The sequence below is a fragment of the Ptychodera flava genome, chromosome 11 (genome assembly GCF_041260155.1).
Source record: "Ptychodera flava strain L36383 chromosome 11, AS_Pfla_20210202, whole genome shotgun sequence".
Lineage (NCBI taxonomy): Eukaryota > Metazoa > Hemichordata > Enteropneusta > Ptychoderidae > Ptychodera > Ptychodera flava.
This window is the reverse complement of record NC_091938.1, coordinates 16043893-16063852: the sequence shown is the minus strand read 5'-3', so window position 1 is coordinate 16063852 and position 19960 is coordinate 16043893. Positions and strand designations below refer to the sequence as shown.

Here is a 19960-nt window from a genome sequence, read left to right as displayed (position 1 = left end):
TAGGGGTCCCCGTCAGGAATGATGGCAGTTCTGAATTTCAAAATATTAACCGTTATTATATAATTATCGAGTATATGCCAGGATCATAAATCTTTGAGAAGAGCTGATTATTTGATCTGATAATTGTTGCAGTGTTCATATTCATGTATTTCTCAAGTTCTGGAATTTTTCATGTTTTTTGTAATGCCACTGTAATTGCATTTCACCAACTTTGTCCCGCAATCATGCCCGTATTGAATGTGTTTGCATAAATGTTACAAAAATTGATAAATGAAGTGTAACTGTGCCAGGTACGCACATTCTTGCAAAATTATTTTTATCGCAATATGATGCGCAGGTACTCTGGCAAATCCTGTCTGTCGTAAAATTCATATTAAATGAATGTCTGTCTCCAGCGTAAGATAACGCATACATTTAGCTGATGATAGTAAATCGGAAAATTCTCCCATGCTATATTATCCAGATTGATAAATTTTCCCAATGCTACATCTCTCTCTTCAAGAAGCTTTTAACACACAACTATAATATCTGTAATTTGTTATGTCTGCCTGGCGGCTGTGCAATATTCACAAATGCTCAAATTTGATGAGAATTCCCAAAGCGATAATATCAGTAATTTTTTCAAAGATATCTTTTATTTGAAAATGCAAATAGTTGATGGCAACATTGCATCTCCACAGAAGAAACTTTGTTAAGCGAAACTTTTGGAATATTTGATACAGTATTCGAAGAATTTATGCACCTGCACCTTCTGACTGCAATAATATATTTTTTTATTTTCTCATCACAGGCATAGGTAATGCAGACTCGATGCCATTGTACCGGTAACATGGCAACTCTACCAAGCTCTGAAGGGAGCAGTGTATGTACCGGCAGTGACAGAGGCAAAGACGAACCCATAGACAGCAGACACAGTCCAGCAACACTCAACATATTAACAAGCAGTACAGACAAAGAAGATTTCTCCAAAAGGTGAGTCCAATTTGTCAGCCATGTTGTGAAAAATTTGCTTTCCGTAGCACTGCCTGGCTAAGTTTCCCAACAAAACAAACAATGATTTCTGAAAATAATATAGGCTTGTTTTTTACTGTAAAAAAATGGTACTATTTATTTTCATACCACAATTTATTGGTCTGGTAACCTCTGTTTGCAATGTAGTGATTGTAGCTGTGTGTCTTATACAGATATATAGGATGGAAGGTTAAAGTTCATGGGATGGCAAGAGACCCACGTAGACAAAGATACGAAGATGCTATACAGTGTAGAGGGAAAAGTTTGCAGAGAAAAGGAAAGAGAGGAGGGGGAGGGACGGAGGGAGGAGGGTAACATATGGAATTTTGAAGTGGTTTACAAATAGAATTAAAATTCTACAACCCCAAAAATATTCATAAGAATTATTTTCAACTGGCATCACTCATATTACTCTTCTTGCAATGTATCCAGATTGTAACCAGAAACTACGGAATGAAAATGAGAAATGTTGTTTATTTTGTGTCATAATATTTTCACGTTTATAGAGCAAGCAGCATCTGAAAGTTTCACAAGTTTACACACCATGTTCAAACATGCACAAACACTTTGGCATAAACATCTCATTCTGGGCTGTCCAAAGCAATTCTCACCACATCCTGCTCTACAATGCTGTGTATTACACGGTTACACTGCGTGGGTGTTGATTTAAAGTATTTTTCCTGAATCGGTGGCTGCAAATCTCCTTGAGAGATGGCCCAGTTTGATTGTGACTTCCCCATTGTTTGCTTCAGAAAACCCAACTGTACGGGGGAACTCTGTGTTTTGGGAGGGGGGTGTGCAGGAAGATTTTGACCCAAGGGTCGACTGGTGATTTACTCAGAACATATGATATGCACATGCTGGATGAATACCGTGTCAATTTATTATGTAGAACATTGGCCCCAAGAGAGATCAGACATTTTTTCTCTTTCGTTTACATGTTTATCATCTTAAGAGAATTTGTCATATTTTCCACATGTATCACCCAGCAGTCATCTAGGTCACAGGTCCGCAGAAAGAAAGTGTGCCTCACTTGTCATGGTGACCTGAAACCGCAGAGTTTACAAGTTTGAAATTCTTTTCCTGTCATCCAGGGGGAAAGAACTTGCTTGAAAATTTGTTATATTGTATGATGCAACTTTGTTTCCGAGAGGGAGATGCGAAGAAATGTGCTGCAGATTTTCAAGCTTTTACGTTTTTGTTGGAACTTGTCCAAGATTGTCGTTTTCCTTGGCTTGTTCATAGCTGACATGGTTTTAGGCGGTGTGACTCACGTCATGGCTAATGGCTGTGTCTTTCTTTTCAACTGGTCAAATGTCTCTGTGTTAGCCGTATTTGTACAGATGGAGTTAAAGAGCTGAAAGAAAATGGTATTTTCTTTTAACACCCCTCTCCCCCCCCATGTTTCAAACCATTGTTTTGGCATTACTTCTGTCAGATGGATGGCAATGAAATAACATAAGCTGAGCGTGAAGTATCACAATTTATTTGGCGAGATAACCATGAACTCTAAGCAACAACAATGGCCTTGAACCTTGAGGTGAATTCCCCGGATGGTAATTCAGTTCATAGAAAGTGAATTTTGATGGAAAATAAAGATAGCCGGACATCGTTAATATTGACAAGAATTTATGTTCAATGTGGTTATGGAAATTTTTTTTTTCATGAAACAAGATAGCAGTGACATGGGGTCTGGCTTGTAAAATTTTGATCGTAAATAACCACTGTATTAAGTGTCATTGTTATACAATGTAGCGTATTGTGGTCTGCCGCTGAAGCTTGCTAATAAGCAGAAATATTTTGGTTGTTATGAAAAGAACATGCTAAATATATAATATATAGCTACTCATGCTGTCAGGCTATCGTTTATATCCGTTTCAGCAGAAGCTCTTGTATAAATTGAAGTATTTACCCTCATTGTGTGATGTATTTGCGTAACATTTTTTAAAGCTGTTGATTGTAAGTTGCCATGAATGGGAGGGACTTTAGAGGTGTTTGGAGATGGTCGCTTCGTTCAGAATCGGCAGTCAACTCGGAGGCAGTTCCTGTGATGAGCAAATGGCAGGGTCGTCAGTAACGCACGTCCGTTCTCCTTGCAGTGTGTTGTGCCTTGATGATGAAGACATAGAGCTGAAAACGTCAGTTCCCTCGACAGTCCCGACCATCGCCAGACTCTCGGATAATGAAAACAGCAAGATCGGCAACAGCGACATTAAGACAGCGCCAGCCATACAGGTCAACTATCAACCCCAACGCAGAACCAGCTTCTTCGAAGGCATTTGGGGATGTCTACGGCCGGTTTGGACGATCATCGGAAAGACAGCGGTTGCAGAGAAGTTGGCATCAGGTATATGTATGTAAAATGATTTCATTCTAACATGTCCGTATGTTTTTTTGTATTTTCATCAGATTTTGTAATTGTTGTTGTGTGTTATGCATGCTATTCCTTAAATAATGTCAGGTTGAGATTTTTTTATTACAGAAATATGAAAAAAAGAAAAAACAATATTTTAAGCAAATTACATTTTTCAGTGTGAAATAGTTGATTTTGTAAGCCAAGTTCATTGATATTACAGTACCACCTTTGAGAGTAATGATAAATCTGACATCAGATTGACTTCATTGATTTAATGTGCATTAAGATATAATATGACAGGAAAGAATTCAGTGATACAGAAATATTACAGTATAAAATCCTTTGCAAAGTAATATTGGTCGGCTTAAATGTAGCTTTTCATGTACATCAGTGATGTTTTAGCAGTCTTTGACAAAAGTGATAAAAACTGTATTCTCACTTGACATTTAAATTTGACAACTTCATGAAACAAGCGTACACATCAGAATTTGATTTTACAAGAGAGAGAAATTTATAATTTGTCAGATTGTAGCTGACAGTTTTTGAAAAATTTCAGGCCAAAAAATTTTCTTAAAACTCCTAAAATTGTTAAATCAAAGTATGTCTACAAAGAGATGTTCGAACTTAAGTATCACTTATTGTGGATTGTTATTTGTTTGTCGTTAGCTATGCAGCATGCAAGTGCATGGCTTCGAGTGGTAGGTTGAAGCTCAGGTTACAATGAAAGCAACTCATGAATAATTCATATCACCATATTAGGTAAATGGACATTTGCATGCACACTGGAAAATGAATTATTCATGAAGTGTTCATGTCGCCTTTGATTGAAATGAAAATTTGCATTGTATGGTTTACCTTCAATGATGAGTATGAGTATTCTGGTCTAAAATCAGGCAGCAGTAATGCCATTTTGTTAATTTGTAATATAAAAAAAGTGTATAGTAGTACATTTAGTGTGAAACATCAGATTTTGAATTATTTATGCATCACTCCCCAAAAATGGGTAGTTGCTGTGCAACCCGATCCATGATAGAACGCCCATACATACCGCCTTTATTTTCAACAAATTTTGAAATTTTACTGAAATATTTTTCACATAGCAGGAGAGTGACGAAACAACCTTAAAAAAAAAGCAAAACTAAGAGATTACTAGCTGATTACCTAAATTATCTTTTGTGAAATTTTTGGAAAAAGAATGTTGCCTCAGACAATCAACTGGATTTGATTTAGGGCCAAGGCATGCATACAGACATAATTTCAAGCTGTAGCACTCATAGTCTCTCTCTGTTAATAACAAAAGGTGGTAAAATGATTTAACATACATGTATTATCGATTTCTAAAAATTTAATATCTTGTGAGTGATTTCTTTGTAGTTTAATTTGTAGGGCAGTTTTATGCCCCAGTTAACAGTGATCTGAAATTGTGAAAAAAATAGTTTAATTTGTAGGCCAGTTTTATGCCCCAGTTAACAGTGATCTGAAATTGTGAAATATTTTTAGCCTATATATCAGAAAATCTGTCAGAACTAAATTGGGTCAAGTAAATTGACAACTGTCTGTCGTAAATTCTGAACATTTTTACCTTGGCCTCACATGGCAGATCTATGTCAAGGATTGTGTAACAATGCCGATGGAATGTAATGGGATAATAAATAAATGTGTAGGTGTCTTTGCGTCTCCAGATACATCAAAATAAATTGACATTGTTGCCTTTCTGCTCTGGATTTGTAGATGACTGGGAGATTCCGTTTGAAGACATCAGTGGACTTCAGTGGCTCGGAAGCGGCGCGCAGGGAGCTGTTTTTCTCGGCTGTTACAAAGGCCAGCAGGTGGCCGTGAAGAAAGTCAAAGACGAACGGGAGACAGATGTGAAGCATTTACGTAAACTAAGTCATCCAAATCTTGTCACCATCAGGTGAGAGGCAAAGCCAGATATGTTCAAGATAGTCAATAATAAATGATGTTGTGGCAAACCCCAAACTTTTTTATCTGAAATAAGAAGTCAGGAAAAATAATTGTTGTGTGATTTATTCAGCAGGAGCGTGTGGTAATGTGCAAGTGCTACATACGTGCTACAGAATGGTATAGCTTTTCAGCTGTTTGCCTGGTAACACACCCGGACACAGTCTCTAACAAAGTAATATAGACGCATTTACCGCGGAGCATTGGTTTCTCAATTACGATTGATGAGTTTTTGTCAAGTCAGTGCCTAAATTGTGAAAAGTGTGTGTTAACTTTTATAGGATTTTTGTTTCGCCACAATACGCCATGAAAAGACCCCAGTGAGAAGCTGTATGAAAACGATATATTAAGTAGCTCTGAAACATGTCTTCCACCGGTACGTGTGCCGTTCCTCGTTAACATCGTGCGACATCATGTCAGGTTGAAAAGCTGTGCCTGGGAATAGCAGCATCAATCTTGTATGGATTTCATTACGGAAACAAGTGTTTTTTAGCCAGTGGCTAGGTTAAATCAACCCTGGCGTGTTGCAGCTCTGTGTATTGTAAATGTGTTGCTGGGTCACACACCGGCTTGGCTGGGCACTTCCTGTTACAAGGCCCAGTTGAGTTGGTTAATGTGTAGAGTCGGTCGACAAGAAACCTAAAAATAGGTTGATATCTGTAACGAGGATTTCAAATCTGCCAGCTCTGCCTCCGACCAATGTTCGAAGTGTGCGGCTTTTGTAACATAACACCGTGAAAACTATAAGGAACACTGTATCTTGTGAGAAAGAAAAAACTACAGAATTGGTTCCATACATGAGTGTGTATTCAGTTCAAATTAAACTGAGACACGGAACAAATTTATCAGCTATTCACAAATTTCTGCTGGCGTTTTTTCGTAAAAATTTTCTCTTCCATGATTTCATTTCACTCCTTTGCCACCTATCACAGTAGTCACAATGCACTTCATATGCACACAATGTTCAAACATGTTGATGAACACACACAGTTTTACAAATGTATATTCATACATACTTGTGCACACAGACATACATATGTGCGTACATATATACATAAGTTTAGATGGATAAAACCTTCAAGAAAGATATTTTACAATCAGGTATTTCAGGGATTTTGACTGTGACAGTGTTTGTCTTCTTGTCTGTCTTCAGGGGTGTGTGTGTACAAGCACCTTGCTATTGCATTGTCATGGAGTATTGCCCGTACGGTCAGCTGTATGAAGTGCTGCGGGAAGGCCGAGAAATTCCGCCGGATCTGATGGTGGAATGGACCAAACAGATAGCCACGGGGATGAGCTACCTGCACTCTCACAAGATAATTCACAGGGACTTAAAGTCACCAAAGTAAGTAAAAGGAAGTGATCATTCTTGTATGAATGACTTTGAACTTCGTGGGTGATGAGATGCTTTGAGAGTGCCTGAAATTTTCACCTAGATGTGCAGCGTTAGCTAATCTTGGATGGCCTGATGAGTTTGTTGTAATTTGCTTTGAATTCTACATGGGAACATGTTTAAACAACAGGTATGTGTAACGCATCACCACTTGTGCACGGTTTAGTCAGTATATTCCCAAAATAAGAGTTTGTTTTATTTTATTTCAAGAATTACTATGTACCTCATATGAAAATGCGCAGAGAATGGGAAACTCCCACAAGGACCACAAAATTGAGACAAAAATTAGAAAAAAAAATTCTGAGAAACTATAAGTACATTGAAGACACAAAGTTTCATGTCAGATCTTTGAAATTATGTATTTCTGAACACAATTCAACCACTCATGTTAGTTGACACTGAGACCTGTCTTTCAAGTCAGTTATTTCAAAAAAATTGCATGACGTTTGCAACACAAAGGCTTGCCCAATTATCTAGATTGTAATGCTTTTACAAGACAATAAACAAAATTACAGTACTGTGCAGATGGATATCAAGTGGTTTGGCTTTGATTAGAAGTTAACTCTTTACAACAACAGAAAGAAGAAATATTATGTTACTATTTACACTTAAAGAGAGAAATATGATATTTCATTGCAATTTAAACTATTTGTTGTAGTACATGTAGCAGGAAGTTGTTTGGCATTCTTTGTCATAGTTACGGAATCCATCAGTGGTAGGTTACTGAACTCGTAGCTACTGCATGTTTCTAAAAAATTTGTAGTGAACAGGTCATGCTGAAATCAAAAATTTATAACTCATTGTTGTTCGAATGTAGTGATATTTCTCTATGCTTTTTGGATAAATTTGTGTTTTTGCACACAGAATTTAAATAATGGTATCTGGTATTGTAAAATGACAGGAATTTTAATGTACCATCATTGATTTTGGATTAGCAGGCATTTTGAATGGGAAATGTCGTTCTAACAGGGTATTGTCATATCCAAATTGTGATTTGAATAACAAAAAGGTCAAAATTTTGATTTTTTTTTATCAGAAATGCAGGTGCATTTCAGCATTGTGACATTGCAAATAGCGAAATTGTCGTCTGTGAGAGAAGCCAAATCAATGAATTACAATTCCGTGGCCGATAGCAAAAGGTTATTTGAACAATGAGAAATTGTAGTGAAATTTGACCCCTCTGGAATGCCAGCATGCTGCAAGATGATTTTCCCTGGAATATTTCATTCCGTATAGAAAGGATGCCGCAAATACGGCCTTTGTTGTTGCCATCAATTACAACTGTGTTAGATGTACCGAGGGATTCCGCTCGTTGTACCTTTTTAGCCGCTTTCTCCGAACGAAAAACAATAATTTACTGCAGCAGCCGCAAGGCGGATTACATATTCCTAACTCTGCATTATGCATGATCTGGGCAGCAGTACATGAAGGATGCGTGATGGGTTGAATTGCAATCAGCCGTTGGGGTGACCTTTTGAACCCGGCGTTCTGTTCATTTAGAGATAATCCCGTTTTGTGGAGCAGTTGATAACCAATTATGAATTGTCAACTTGAGGCTAAGTTGAAGCGTTGTCGTTAATGTGCTCAAATAAATTAGCGTGATATTTATCTTGATAATTCAAAAACCAAAATAAAATGGATGTCAGATTTCATGCTGCCGAGATATTTACCGTGTAAACACAGGTCAGCATTTTTCGGTGTTTAGCATGTTGGTGTTAAATGATTTCATAATTTATCACCTAAAAAAAATATGTCAAATGATATTAGGAATACTAACCTGTAAAAATTATCGAGTAAATAATTGATGAATTCACGAGACAGCCAGAGAGAAAATGTTACTGAAAACTGTGGCTGTCGATTGGAATTATCATCAGAATTTAATCGTCCGAATTTTTTCTTAGGAAATCAGTAAAAGAGAAAAAAAAAATTTTTTTCATCAAGACACTGCAATTTTCTGACCAAAGAGCAACATTAATATTATTACAATGAAAACTGCTTGTGTTAAAAAATTGAAGAAAATTACAGATGTAAAATAGATTAATAAATTTTGTATGATTGTAAATTTTAATTTAATGAATTTATTTAATAACTTTATAAAGAATTTTATATTTTAATTTGTAGACGCAGAATATTATTGTAAAGTTACATAGTTTGCAATGACCAGTCAATTTCAGTGATCAGCATATTTCCTTATATGCTTCAAAGGAGATACTACACTGTGTAATATAAAGGAGCACAGTGTTTGACTTCACATAGTTAGAATGTGGAGTCTTCTGTTTCTTCCACTTGAAAGGAAGGGAACTGTGAATTGACAATATGGTGAACATTTGTTATTTTTCCCCCTCGAGAAAATTTACCTGGTACTTGCTATGTCATCAATCATTGCGACAATCAAGCAGAACTCTTTTATCACATCCCGTTCTACAATAAATAAACCGTACGTGTTTCTTGTTAATTACGGGTAGTTTCTTTTGCCGAAAGGAGAGTGTCACCGAAGGCGCTAATCCCGCTCCAAGGCCAGCTGTAAAAATTGCTATTAGCTCTGGCAAGAGTCGGCGGAGCACAAAGCTGCGGATCGAATGCTCTAGCTGAATAGGTGTTGTGCAGTGAGGAACGATGATAGAGAAATACAAAAAAAACAGGGCAAACAGATGATGAGTTTGAAGTGGAAAATTAAATGAGAGTAATTCCAGGTGAAGGATTGGATTGAACATTCAGTTAGAAGGTTGTTGTAATTTATTACACTCTAGTGAACTTACTGCAGCATTTGAAATCTTCGATAGTGTTTTCAATCATGCGAATATTCATCGGATTTATAATCGGCTTGCAGCCTGAATTAGAAAATGTTTCTATTTTAAATTCAGCCGGAGACGTGTGTCCATCGTAGGAGGAGCAGTGAAACTTCATTTTTTTTGCCCGAGAATCGTTCTCTTTATTGCATTGGATTATTTGAGCAGTGGGAGTACAGTAATGCCCTGATGTCAAAGAGACGTCAGTCGTGACATTTTGAAACGAGAAAAGCTGCGGCAGTGTTCAGCGATGCCACAGTCACCTGTGTACAGTGTCTCATTATGCTGAAAGCTATTTCATAGCTTGACATGCTGCTTGTCTAATTACCCCATAGAATTAAAGTGATTTATAGTGGCTTTTCCATTGATTGTATCTGTCAGTGATATTATGGGTTTGCCTTTCCAATTATTCCGAGAAATTTTCGATTCTTTATCGCAGGCCGATGTGACTGATTGAATGATTAAAAGCGTTTTCTTAAAAAATACTGGGTCCATGCTTAAGCGTACAATTCAACATTGTCATAGGGAGTTTGTTATATATATTCACCATTATAGGCACCCTCAGACAAACAGTGATATGTACCATAAGGATGCTGTGGCCCAGTCTGCTGCAGTTGTGCCGGATTCTCTGTGAATCTTAGACCGAACTAGGTTCTATGCTAGCCATCCATGCATAGGATGTCGTTGTTTATAAATATGTATTGCATGAACGGAACAAAACGATGGTATTTTGCAAGGCAGCCTATTATGGTAACAGCACTGTAATAGTTGTTTGCACAAAATGGACGGCAAAACCTTTGTGAAAAATGAGCCACTGGATGCACTTAACCCATCCTGTGAAGCTTTTTGACAAGGTTATAGATTGCATTGTTATGTTGACCCCTATAGTGTAAATGCTTTCTGAAGTTTTGACCCCTTTCTCTGCACCAAGTAAAAAACATCAGTGGATGAAAATTTTTAAATTACAGACCTGCATTAACTTGTCAGACATACGCTCAAGGGTACATGATAGTGAAAGGAACTGATTACCATAATATTCCTACTTGAAATCACATCCTCAAACATAATACCTTGAATAATAAGCTGATTAGGCATTTGCAAATTACATGTATGTGAACTTTAAGGAAGGTAGGCATGAAAATTAGCCAAAAATTTAGCCTTGTAAAATGAGCTTGGTAAATTTGATAGCTGACAATTATAATTTGGAGTGTTATCCGTCATGAAAGTGCTTTTAAAAACCCCATGACAGTTTTATGCACTTCAGTAGTACATAAAAGATGGAAGATAGCGGAGTCCCCTTTTTTCACCGGTTTCAGGCCAGTTCAATTTTAACAACAGAATTGAAACATGATAACACAAACACAGTCTCATTGCTGATACAGGTATGGCAAACGCTCAAGAGATTAGCCATTACAAGTAGGATTTGGAGCGCTTCAGCAGTATGACATCCCCCAAGCCATTCCATAACAAGATTAGTGACTAGGGAAGGTCACAGCGTCCATGTGAACACACAGTATGGGCTGTTTGTAATGGCCCATGGTGGACTTCGAACGCAAGACACGTATAGGGTGTTAAAAACGCAAGGGTTCATCGTATCGACTTCCTGCTTGACCTTGCTTGAGGAAAAGGAGTCCTTTGAAAGTTGTGATTGTCTTTAACGGTCAAGTAAATTGGCTGTACGGTCATAGGTGTTCTGCCTTGTCCAGTTAATTGGCAGCTGGAAACAAAATGACCTCGGAAGCCGACCTTGACGACAAAGGATGAATTCCATGAAAAGACATATTGATTGTAAATCCTTGCGTAAGCAAAACATCAGAGAAAATTACTGTGTTCACACTATGGATTGTGGAATTTTAAAAATGATTGCAGATTAAGTTTACCATGTGATAATTAGACAAGGTCGCATCACAAAATTCCTACATCAACATCAATTATCAATATGAGATAAAATGATTACTGGCTCGTTTCCCAATTTATCTCCTTTAATTCTGATCAATTATCTTCAACCTGATTGGAAATACAGACCGGTAATTTGATGTACCAAAATGATTTAGTAGATTTTATCCATTTTATGAAAATTTTCCATGGAGAATAAAGAAAGTAAACTTGAATATAGAGTGTAATTGGATAAGTGTGACAGCACAATGGTGTTTGACGTGCAAGCAATGATGATTTTAATGTGCTGTGTTTGCGGTTAATAACCTGGAATTTGAAATGCCTGCATAGCTCTGCTACTCAGGATGTACCGTATTGTAGCATTGATTTAGTAGTAACATTTCTAGGATTGTTCAGCTTGTAATTCAAGGACAGATTGTTGAAGTAATCTGGTGTTTTCATAAGCCTTGCAAAATATGAAAACTCTCAACACCACATAGCATGGCATGCCTCCTTGAATAGAACTAACTTCCTGTGTAGGGGTATTGTGTTCATGAAAATAGATTTTCAACAGAAAAGTCGAGTAAATTTGACTGTAGTAGCCATGGAAGAGAGAAACAGCATCCCTTATTTGTACTGCGTGTTCTGTGTATTTTTAAGCATGACTCATGACCTCTGACCCCATATTGTTTTCAGGGGGTCTTTAAATTTCACAACTGGGGGCCAAGGATGGAAATTGTCAGAGATTCAAGTTACAAAATGATTCAGAAAGACAGAAATAAATTTTAACGTCTCAAGACATCTTCCCTGACAGTGCTTCACTATCACTTGTAAAAAGTTAATGATGAAATCCAACGCTGTTTGTCGAACGACCAGCGGATCTCTTTTATATTTCAAATGACTTCCTGCACACGCGAGGATGCTAATTATTTGAGTGTATTTCAAGTGTTACAAGGAACAGCTGGTCAAATTTTGAAGTAGGAAAGGCAAGAAAGAAATCTATGAGCTTGTTACTGAATTGTTTGTGCTTTTATTTGCTTGCTTTTCAGTGTTTTGGTGTCAAGTAATGATATCGTGAAGATTTCGGATTTCGGCACGTGCCGCGAATGGAATGAAAAAAGCACCAAGATGTCGTTTGCAGGCACGGTGGCGTGGATGGCGCCGGAGGTGATCCGCAATGAACCTTGTTCGGAAAAAGTGGACATCTGGTCATTTGGAGTGGTTCTGTGGGAATTGCTTACCGGAGAAATGCCGTACAAGGTAAACTGAATTTCTGTATAATAATGATGTTATCGATTCTTTCTTATTGTATGTTTACACATGTGCCGTTTTCAGCCCTGTGGTATCTCCAGAAATAGGGATTCAAGTTCAAATTGGCTCCTTGATACAATAGGCAGTGCTCTGCTGATATGCAAATACACATTCCGAATGCTAATTACCAATAGTCATTTGAGATATAACATCAAATCAACCGGAACTTTGGAGATAATTCAAAGGACAGGTTCAATGACAATTTTACATACTTTCAACCACGTTAAACCTCACAGTAGAGGATTACAATATTTTTTTTAGAATTTTGAGGATTAAATGTTGATTTACTGGCTTAAGTTTCAAAGAGGAAATATTGCTTTCATAAATCAATTTAAAATGATAAAGTTAATATCTCTCAAAGTGTATCAATTTGGTTATTTTTAGCTCAGAGTGAAAGGTTATGTCTGACGTTATGCAGACTGAAATGTGATGAGTGGTTGGTTGTTGATCGTCTACTCAAGCACAAATTTGAGTGTTACATTGGCTGTTACAGCAATGGTCTTACAGCCTGTGAATTTGCTTGTTTCAGTCAAATAAGTTACTTTTCACACACAACAAACCAAAATGATATGGAAGGAAAAATGTGTTCCTTGAGATAAAAATCACATCCCGTTCAAAACTATATGAAGATATCGCAAACTGCTGTAAATATTTCATGACTTGAAAACGGGGAAGTAATCAAAAAAGCGGTTCGTCTTGTTATCTACAGATAGTCAAAATGTCGGACAAAGCAAAGGAGGGTGTGTTTAAAAACATGTGTTTCAGAGTTGATGTATATAACAAAGATAAAGTTTGGACTGATATACTTGAAAGAGGCCGATGGGAATTTAAACAGTGTACATCCAATGAAGGACATCTGCTTTGATATTTTTTGCTGATATTTGTCACATGTTAATCCAGGGGTTGAAAAATAATTTTCATCTGCCATGAAACTGTGAATGAAGACGAAAGTTTTAACGATGTGTTCAGAGTCTGCGTAACGTAAAAAGCCTTGAAGTGGAGGTTGATTGGGAAAGTCGGGAATCTGACAAACACGGACAATTGTCATTCACGTCAGCAAAGAAATCCATTATGTTATCCGGTGGGGTAATTGAGGAAGTGATGGCATTGTCCATTGCCATACAATTCCAGCCTAAGGATAATTACAACCAAGCGATGTTCCGAAGTCAGTTATAATTTGCTACAGTATCGACAAGATGTGGGCTCATCACGACTGAACTTCGCTTGAAAGTGGAGCGGACGTTACCTCCTTTGACATTTACGTGCCCTTCATGTATATTTTGTGACTTCAATCTCGCCCTCTAATCGGGATAAGCCTTGTCTCTGGTCTCATTGTTTTCTTTACAAAGACACTAATCTCTCTCCCACCTAATGTTACATCCCACTAACCATTGCTATCTTATATCCTGCAGAGTGGTTCCGTGCATACTGTGCTGTCATATTAGATTAATCTTATCATGACTATCTAATAGATTTTTTTGCTAATCTAGGGTCATGTCCTCAGCTTTGTGACGTAAATGAAAAGTGTACTCTAATTGCTCTGTCTGTCGTTCCCCCCTCGCAGGATGTGGACTCCTCTGCCATTATCTGGGGGGTGGGTAGTAACAGTCTGAGGTTGCCTATTCCGGGGACTTGTCCCGATGGATTTCAGCTGCTGATGAAGCAATGTTGGTGAGTAACACAGACACACGCTGGTCTCCTTTTCCCAGATAATGACCAAGGAATATTCCGTAGTTCCTTTCTGCCAACATTGGTTTCCACAGGATGCAACTGAGTTGGGAAAATTACTGAAAATTTGGTATCTTGCGTTGCTTCGTTTTAACCCATCCACCCCCTCTTCCTTGTACAGAGGTCCACCCACTGTACAGCAAACAATAAGACTATACCATAGTCTGTTAGTGAAAGGTTCAAACAAATTTACCTCAGAGACACCTAACAAGGTACTGGTATCGAAACGCACCTCCCGGACTTTTGATGAAACAGGATACTCAAGGATACAACCTGACAAGAAATCAGTTGCCCTGCATAATTAAATTTACAATCTCAAGAATTTACGTATTGCAGACACCAGTCATTATTTTACACAAGTCAATTGTGTTGAAAACTTAACTGGTTTACAAATGAATTGCATCAAATGTACTGAAGAAATTTCATCCTGTTTTCTTCACGTATGAAAACACATGGTCCTTTCTGGGTGGATAGAACAAGAACAACGAAAAAATTCCATCATTGTTACCGGGGTCATAGGTCACGCAGATGTTTCATATCATTCACTCTCATTATTTGTGACTGGGTCAAAGGTTATGTTAAATGGCTTTTCTTTCCAATTTCCCTGTGGAGAGAACCAAATTTGGAAGTACAGTTTCTGAATAGTTTATGAGCTCTTAAAATCTTTACCAAAAAAAAAATCAATATTGTGCATATTATTTCATTCAAATGTGGATTGTTTTAGAACATTTTGAGTGATGTAACTCACTCTGTTTTGATTTGCAGGTCTGGCAAACCCAAGAATCGGCCATCATTCCGTCAAGTTCTGATGCACATAGATATAGCATCCTCAGACTTTCTGTCAACGCCACAAGATTCGTACTTTGATCTACAGGTCAGTTAGAAATGTTGATTTCATAGGGATTATGGATAAAATAACTTTGAATATTGTGCTTTACAATATGACAGAGGAAAATATAACAAATCTGTAAAAAGAATTTGATTCAAGGGGTTTGATAGTTCTGCTAAAAATTATAGAAAAACAGCTTAATGTTATTGCAGTTTGTTTTCTGAGACTTCAATGTTTCAAGTATAATTTGTGTAAATTGTAAAATGACAAGTGTAATTTTCACCTGCAAAGTGGCCCTAAACAAAATGGAATTTTACAGATTGACTGATACTGTGGTTATGGACGACAGATTCTTCATTCAAGCCACTTGTACGGGACTTGTTTGGTCCCAGTACTCTCTTATAGATACCATTTACTGCAGTAATACTTGTGTGCTTTACTGAGAACACCAGGCAGCACTGGACAGATAAAAAAAATCCTAATTTTTCACTCCCTGTCAATCAGGTTGACTGGAGGGAGGAAATAAAAAGGACGTTTGAAAAGATGAAAAGTGAAGGATCACATCTACAGAGGCTAGATGAAGATTTGATTCGGAAACGGCAAGAAGAGTTGAAGTAAGCATCACAACTAACATATATGTCTTTGTATTGTCCTGTGTTTCACAACTGTATTTTTCAGTATTTTCTGTTTCATCTGTACTTTGCAATTTCTTGTTCTGCTCCATGATTATGCGGAAACACTCAGTATTCAACGTATCAGCACATCTTACCTGTGTATAGTATCCAATGTTTTTTGATAGTTGAATTGTAGTCTTGACCACAATTCAGTTGTCAACAGAAATGTTGCATATTGTGTACAGACATTGTATGGGCAAGGCTGACTCTTCTTATTTCAACACACTGTGAACAAAAAACAAAGTATTAATAAAAAGGTACAGGTGTTGTTCCCTCAAAGTACTCCTGTTTGCATAAATTCATGACAAAGACAGGGCCCTTGTGACCCTGGGAAGAGGCAGAAATAATACTCTGCAGTGTTTGCAGAACTCATTAAGTAAAATTTATGTGATGGTTATTTGGAAGTGTTGAACTGTCAAGAATAAAGAAAATAATTGGCTAGTAGCTGCAGATTCATCATCGTAAAAACAAAATAATGAAATTCTTCTTTCCCCTCTAATAGTTATTAGATTGTAAAATAATGACTTGGTCTATCATTTGTCAAAATGTTGCCAGGGGGGGATTTTATGTAAATTGAATCGTCACAAGTTGTGATTTTATGATGCTGTCTTGTGAACTTCTTGATCAGTGTTGACATTCTGTTAATTTTCTTTGCCCAGGCACGCACAAGACATCCGTGAACACTATGAGAGAAAACTGGAGAGGGCCAATAATTTGTACATGGAGCTGAGTTCATGTATGCTGCAGCTGGAGAAGAGAGAGAGGGACTTACTCAGGTATGCCAGGAAATTTTAAAATATCACGGAAGTGAGCAAAGTGAGTCAGGTTCCGACATAAAGCATCAGGGAATATGGGAAGAGTTAATCTTGGGAAAGACAGACAAACGGGCAGACGAGGACAGACGAAAAACCTGACCATGAAAGTATATAGGCAGACCTTCTAATACTCCCGCTGGAAATGGAGACACAGTGTCTCTGTTTCTTTGACGTAATTTATGCATCAAGTGCTGTATTATATTGCAAACTGACAGGGTGTTATATTTCATACTTGTACATGAATAAATGGACATTTGCTCATGTGTGTGAAGATTAACGGGAGTAGCTCTTGTGTAACCAGCTTAGGAAGATAGGCGAGAGACATAGATCCTCTAAATAGAGCTACTTCTATGCGGTAACTGTAAACTTTGCGTTTGCAGACGAGAACAGCAGCTTCAGGCTTCGTCCAAGCCGAGGAAACGGGTCATCAAGCCCATCATCAAAGCGCAGGCTGACGCCGTGGAGAAACTGATGAAGAGCCCTAACTCAATATCATCGCCCCAGTTGCCAAGGTAACTAAAAAGGCACACTGGAACAGCTGATTGAGCAAATGGCTTTTTTCCCGGTTATGACTAAGTGCCGTGTTCACAGTTCACTGTTTGTATCAGGCAGATTTGGCTCCAAGGGGAATGTGATTCTGTTCCTCGTCAAGGTTCTTAAAGACATCAACGGTTGATGATGAGGGGGCCTCAGATTGAGGGTAACGTCAGGTGCACTAGAGATGAGTCAAACCCGTGACTGACTCATACCCCTACTCAGTGTTTTGCATGGAATTCAAAATGGCCGGGTGACCCCAGGTTGTTTTGCGTAAATCTAATTCCGGAGTGAGTCTTTAGTTTCAAATTACAAAATATGAGTAGTGAAATACGTTTATCTCTCCCCTTCATGGGGGAATTAGTCATTTGAAATGTTACAGTTCAACGGACCATCCTTGCTAAAAAAAAAAAAAACAGATTTTTTTACAAGCAGATCTAAATCTTTGAAAATTGTTATCACAGGGAAGAGAAAACACTACGGTTGATTGAAATCTTGTCATCTGAACAGTGCCTGTTATAATATTATTTCCTAGCATTCCTTTAGTTACTATAAAATATGATATTTTTTGACATCTGTTTCTTGTTCGAAATGTTAGTGTTGAACTAGTATCTTATCACTGTCATGCCACCACTTGCATGAGCTGGTCGGTGCTTTGCTATGTTTTTCAAATGGATGTAAAGGTCTGATTACAGTTAATCAATGATTTCGGTGAAAAATAAACTGTTTTGCCACATTTGTTTGGCAGTTTGATGCCACTGTCTTGAATTGAGAAATGTGTTGTTATTCAAAAGACAAAACTGTCGAATAAAATTCAGATAGAAAGAGAGAAAGAAAGAAAGAAAAATATGCCTGATGATATGGTGTGTGAGTTTTCCAGCACCAGAAAATTACATTTTTAGTTGATAAGAATATTTTAACTCACAGGAATTAGCATACTACAGTCACAATTTTTTAATTTGATAATTGTCATTGATTTAAATTTTTTTTTTGCCTTTCCAAGGAGCAAGAGTCCAGGAGATGATTCCAAAAACGACACGTCGTCAACTTCATCGTGGAGGACCAACTCACCGCTGAGAATATCGCCAAGCAGGATGCGGAAAACTAGGCACCGACGTAGCAGTAGTTACGGACGAACCGTGCCAAAAAGCGTTACGATAAAGGGACCTGTTAGCCCGAACAAGGAGGCTTTGCACAATGAACTATTGCAGAAGACGCAAGGCATTGTGGTGCAGGACATCGAGAATCTGAAAAATGTGGAACTTGAAAGACTTCAGGATTCTGAGAGCGAAGGATCCACGACGTCTCCACAGAAAAGCAAAGGCCCGGGCAGCGCTGTGCGTAGAACTGAAATACCGTACGGACGGCAACGGAGTGTGGAGACGCAGACAACATGCAAGCAAACATGTCCGGTTCACAATGTGTCGCACACGCTCACGAACCAGCCTCAGGGATTCGACAATCACATGGAAGTGAACAGCAATACAACCAGCAAGCCCTCTGTGCACATGCTCAATGGGAATCACCAGAACATGGACTTGTATATAGGGGAGAAATTAGCCAGGTGTCACAGCGGAGGCAGTCCCATCCGCCGCAAAGCGCCGGGGATGGCCCTCCAGCACTATCAGCAAAAATCTTCCATTAAAATGCCAGACAAGAAGAGGTTACAGAAGCTTCAACATCCAAAGAATGTAAGAAATTAAACTCTTTTGAACTCGCCAAACAATTCAGTAGGTTTAGAATTGAAACTTTGGGAGTTGTAAGAGTTCATACGAAAGAGTGATGTAGTAGCCATCCGTTTTATTATTTATATTATATTTTGCATAAGTTAATCTATTTTATGTTAGAGCATGCCCCCACTCCTTCAGCCAATCTTCTTTTTGTTTTCTGTATCAGTGGTTGAGAGAGTGGCGAATGTTTTCTCCTTCTAGTTGTATGTAAAAGTAGTAACTTAACTGTAAAAGATAATTTTTGCATATTTAAATATATATGTAAATTAGATCACTCCAAATATGGCAGCACTCATCATGTCAGCATATGTACATAAGGTCATTCTCCAAATATAGCAATGCTCATCATGTAATCAGTTTCTTTGTCTTGACCTTTCATCCTCACCTTTTTTTTCTTCTTCATGTTTGCTCTCTTGCTTATTCTGAGTCATGTCACACCTGTTCAAAGACTCTTTTATCTTGAATAAATATCCCTTACCTGTGTATATACTGAATCTCAATTGTCTTTTGAATGTTGTATACTGGAGTAGTTGACAGGATGCCAAGTCCGAGCAACCTTGAAGTAGCTGTTTGCGTGATCTTCAATTCTGTGTTGCACCATCAACTTGTCAGTGCGGAGCGTGTTGACACACAACACTCCGATTGATGACTTTTTCACTTAGCATTCCACTGAAGTGTAAATATTGAAACTGTGTGAATGAAATGCGATAAAACTGTTATTTTTAGCCGATTCTTGTGACTCCATTCTGCTGTTGCCGTGTTTTCTCGGTATTTTGCTCTCTCGCTATTAATAAAATCACAAACACAAGAATGTACTTCGCATAGTTCAAAGCGTGATTGTAACTGTCACAGAAAGAATGCCAAAGTTAATAACACTCTATAATATTTGATTCAGATTGCGTTTCCCTTCATTGCTGACATTTCACACGCAGTCACATACCTCTCCCAGACCT

At 37.9% G+C, this 19960-nt stretch overlaps 1 protein-coding gene and 1 long non-coding RNA gene across 3 annotated transcripts in view; one reads left to right on the top strand and one right to left on the bottom strand.

Annotated features, from left to right (window-relative positions):
* The window catches only part of LOC139143612 (mitogen-activated protein kinase kinase kinase 13-like), a 29744-nt gene that overhangs the window by 6196 nt on the left and 3588 nt on the right, over positions 1–19960 (top strand). Inside the window, exons 2-12 of one of the 2 annotated variants that reach the window (XM_070714080.1) lie at positions 791–972; positions 3111–3364; positions 5099–5282; positions 6483–6674; positions 12436–12646; positions 14262–14368; positions 15191–15299; positions 15759–15868; positions 16588–16704; positions 17124–17255; positions 18281–18968. In XM_070714080.1, coding sequence (XP_070570181.1) covers positions 800–972; positions 3111–3364; positions 5099–5282; positions 6483–6674; positions 12436–12646; positions 14262–14368; positions 15191–15299; positions 15759–15868; positions 16588–16704; positions 17124–17255; positions 18281–18968 — 2277 coding nt within the window. In that variant the 5' untranslated portion in view covers positions 791–799. The remainder of the gene's footprint in view (positions 1–790; positions 973–3110; positions 3365–5098; positions 5283–6482; positions 6675–12435; positions 12647–14261; positions 14369–15190; positions 15300–15758; positions 15869–16587; positions 16705–17123; positions 17256–18280; positions 18969–19960) is intronic. The other variant, XM_070714079.1, reaches the window with a different exon arrangement.
* On the bottom strand, positions 5225–19676 carry LOC139143615 (uncharacterized). The gene is made up of 3 exons (XR_011554639.1): positions 19486–19676; positions 16024–16153; positions 5225–5356 (listed from the first exon to the last, which is right to left on the bottom strand). It is a non-coding gene; the product is annotated as an uncharacterized lncRNA (long non-coding RNA).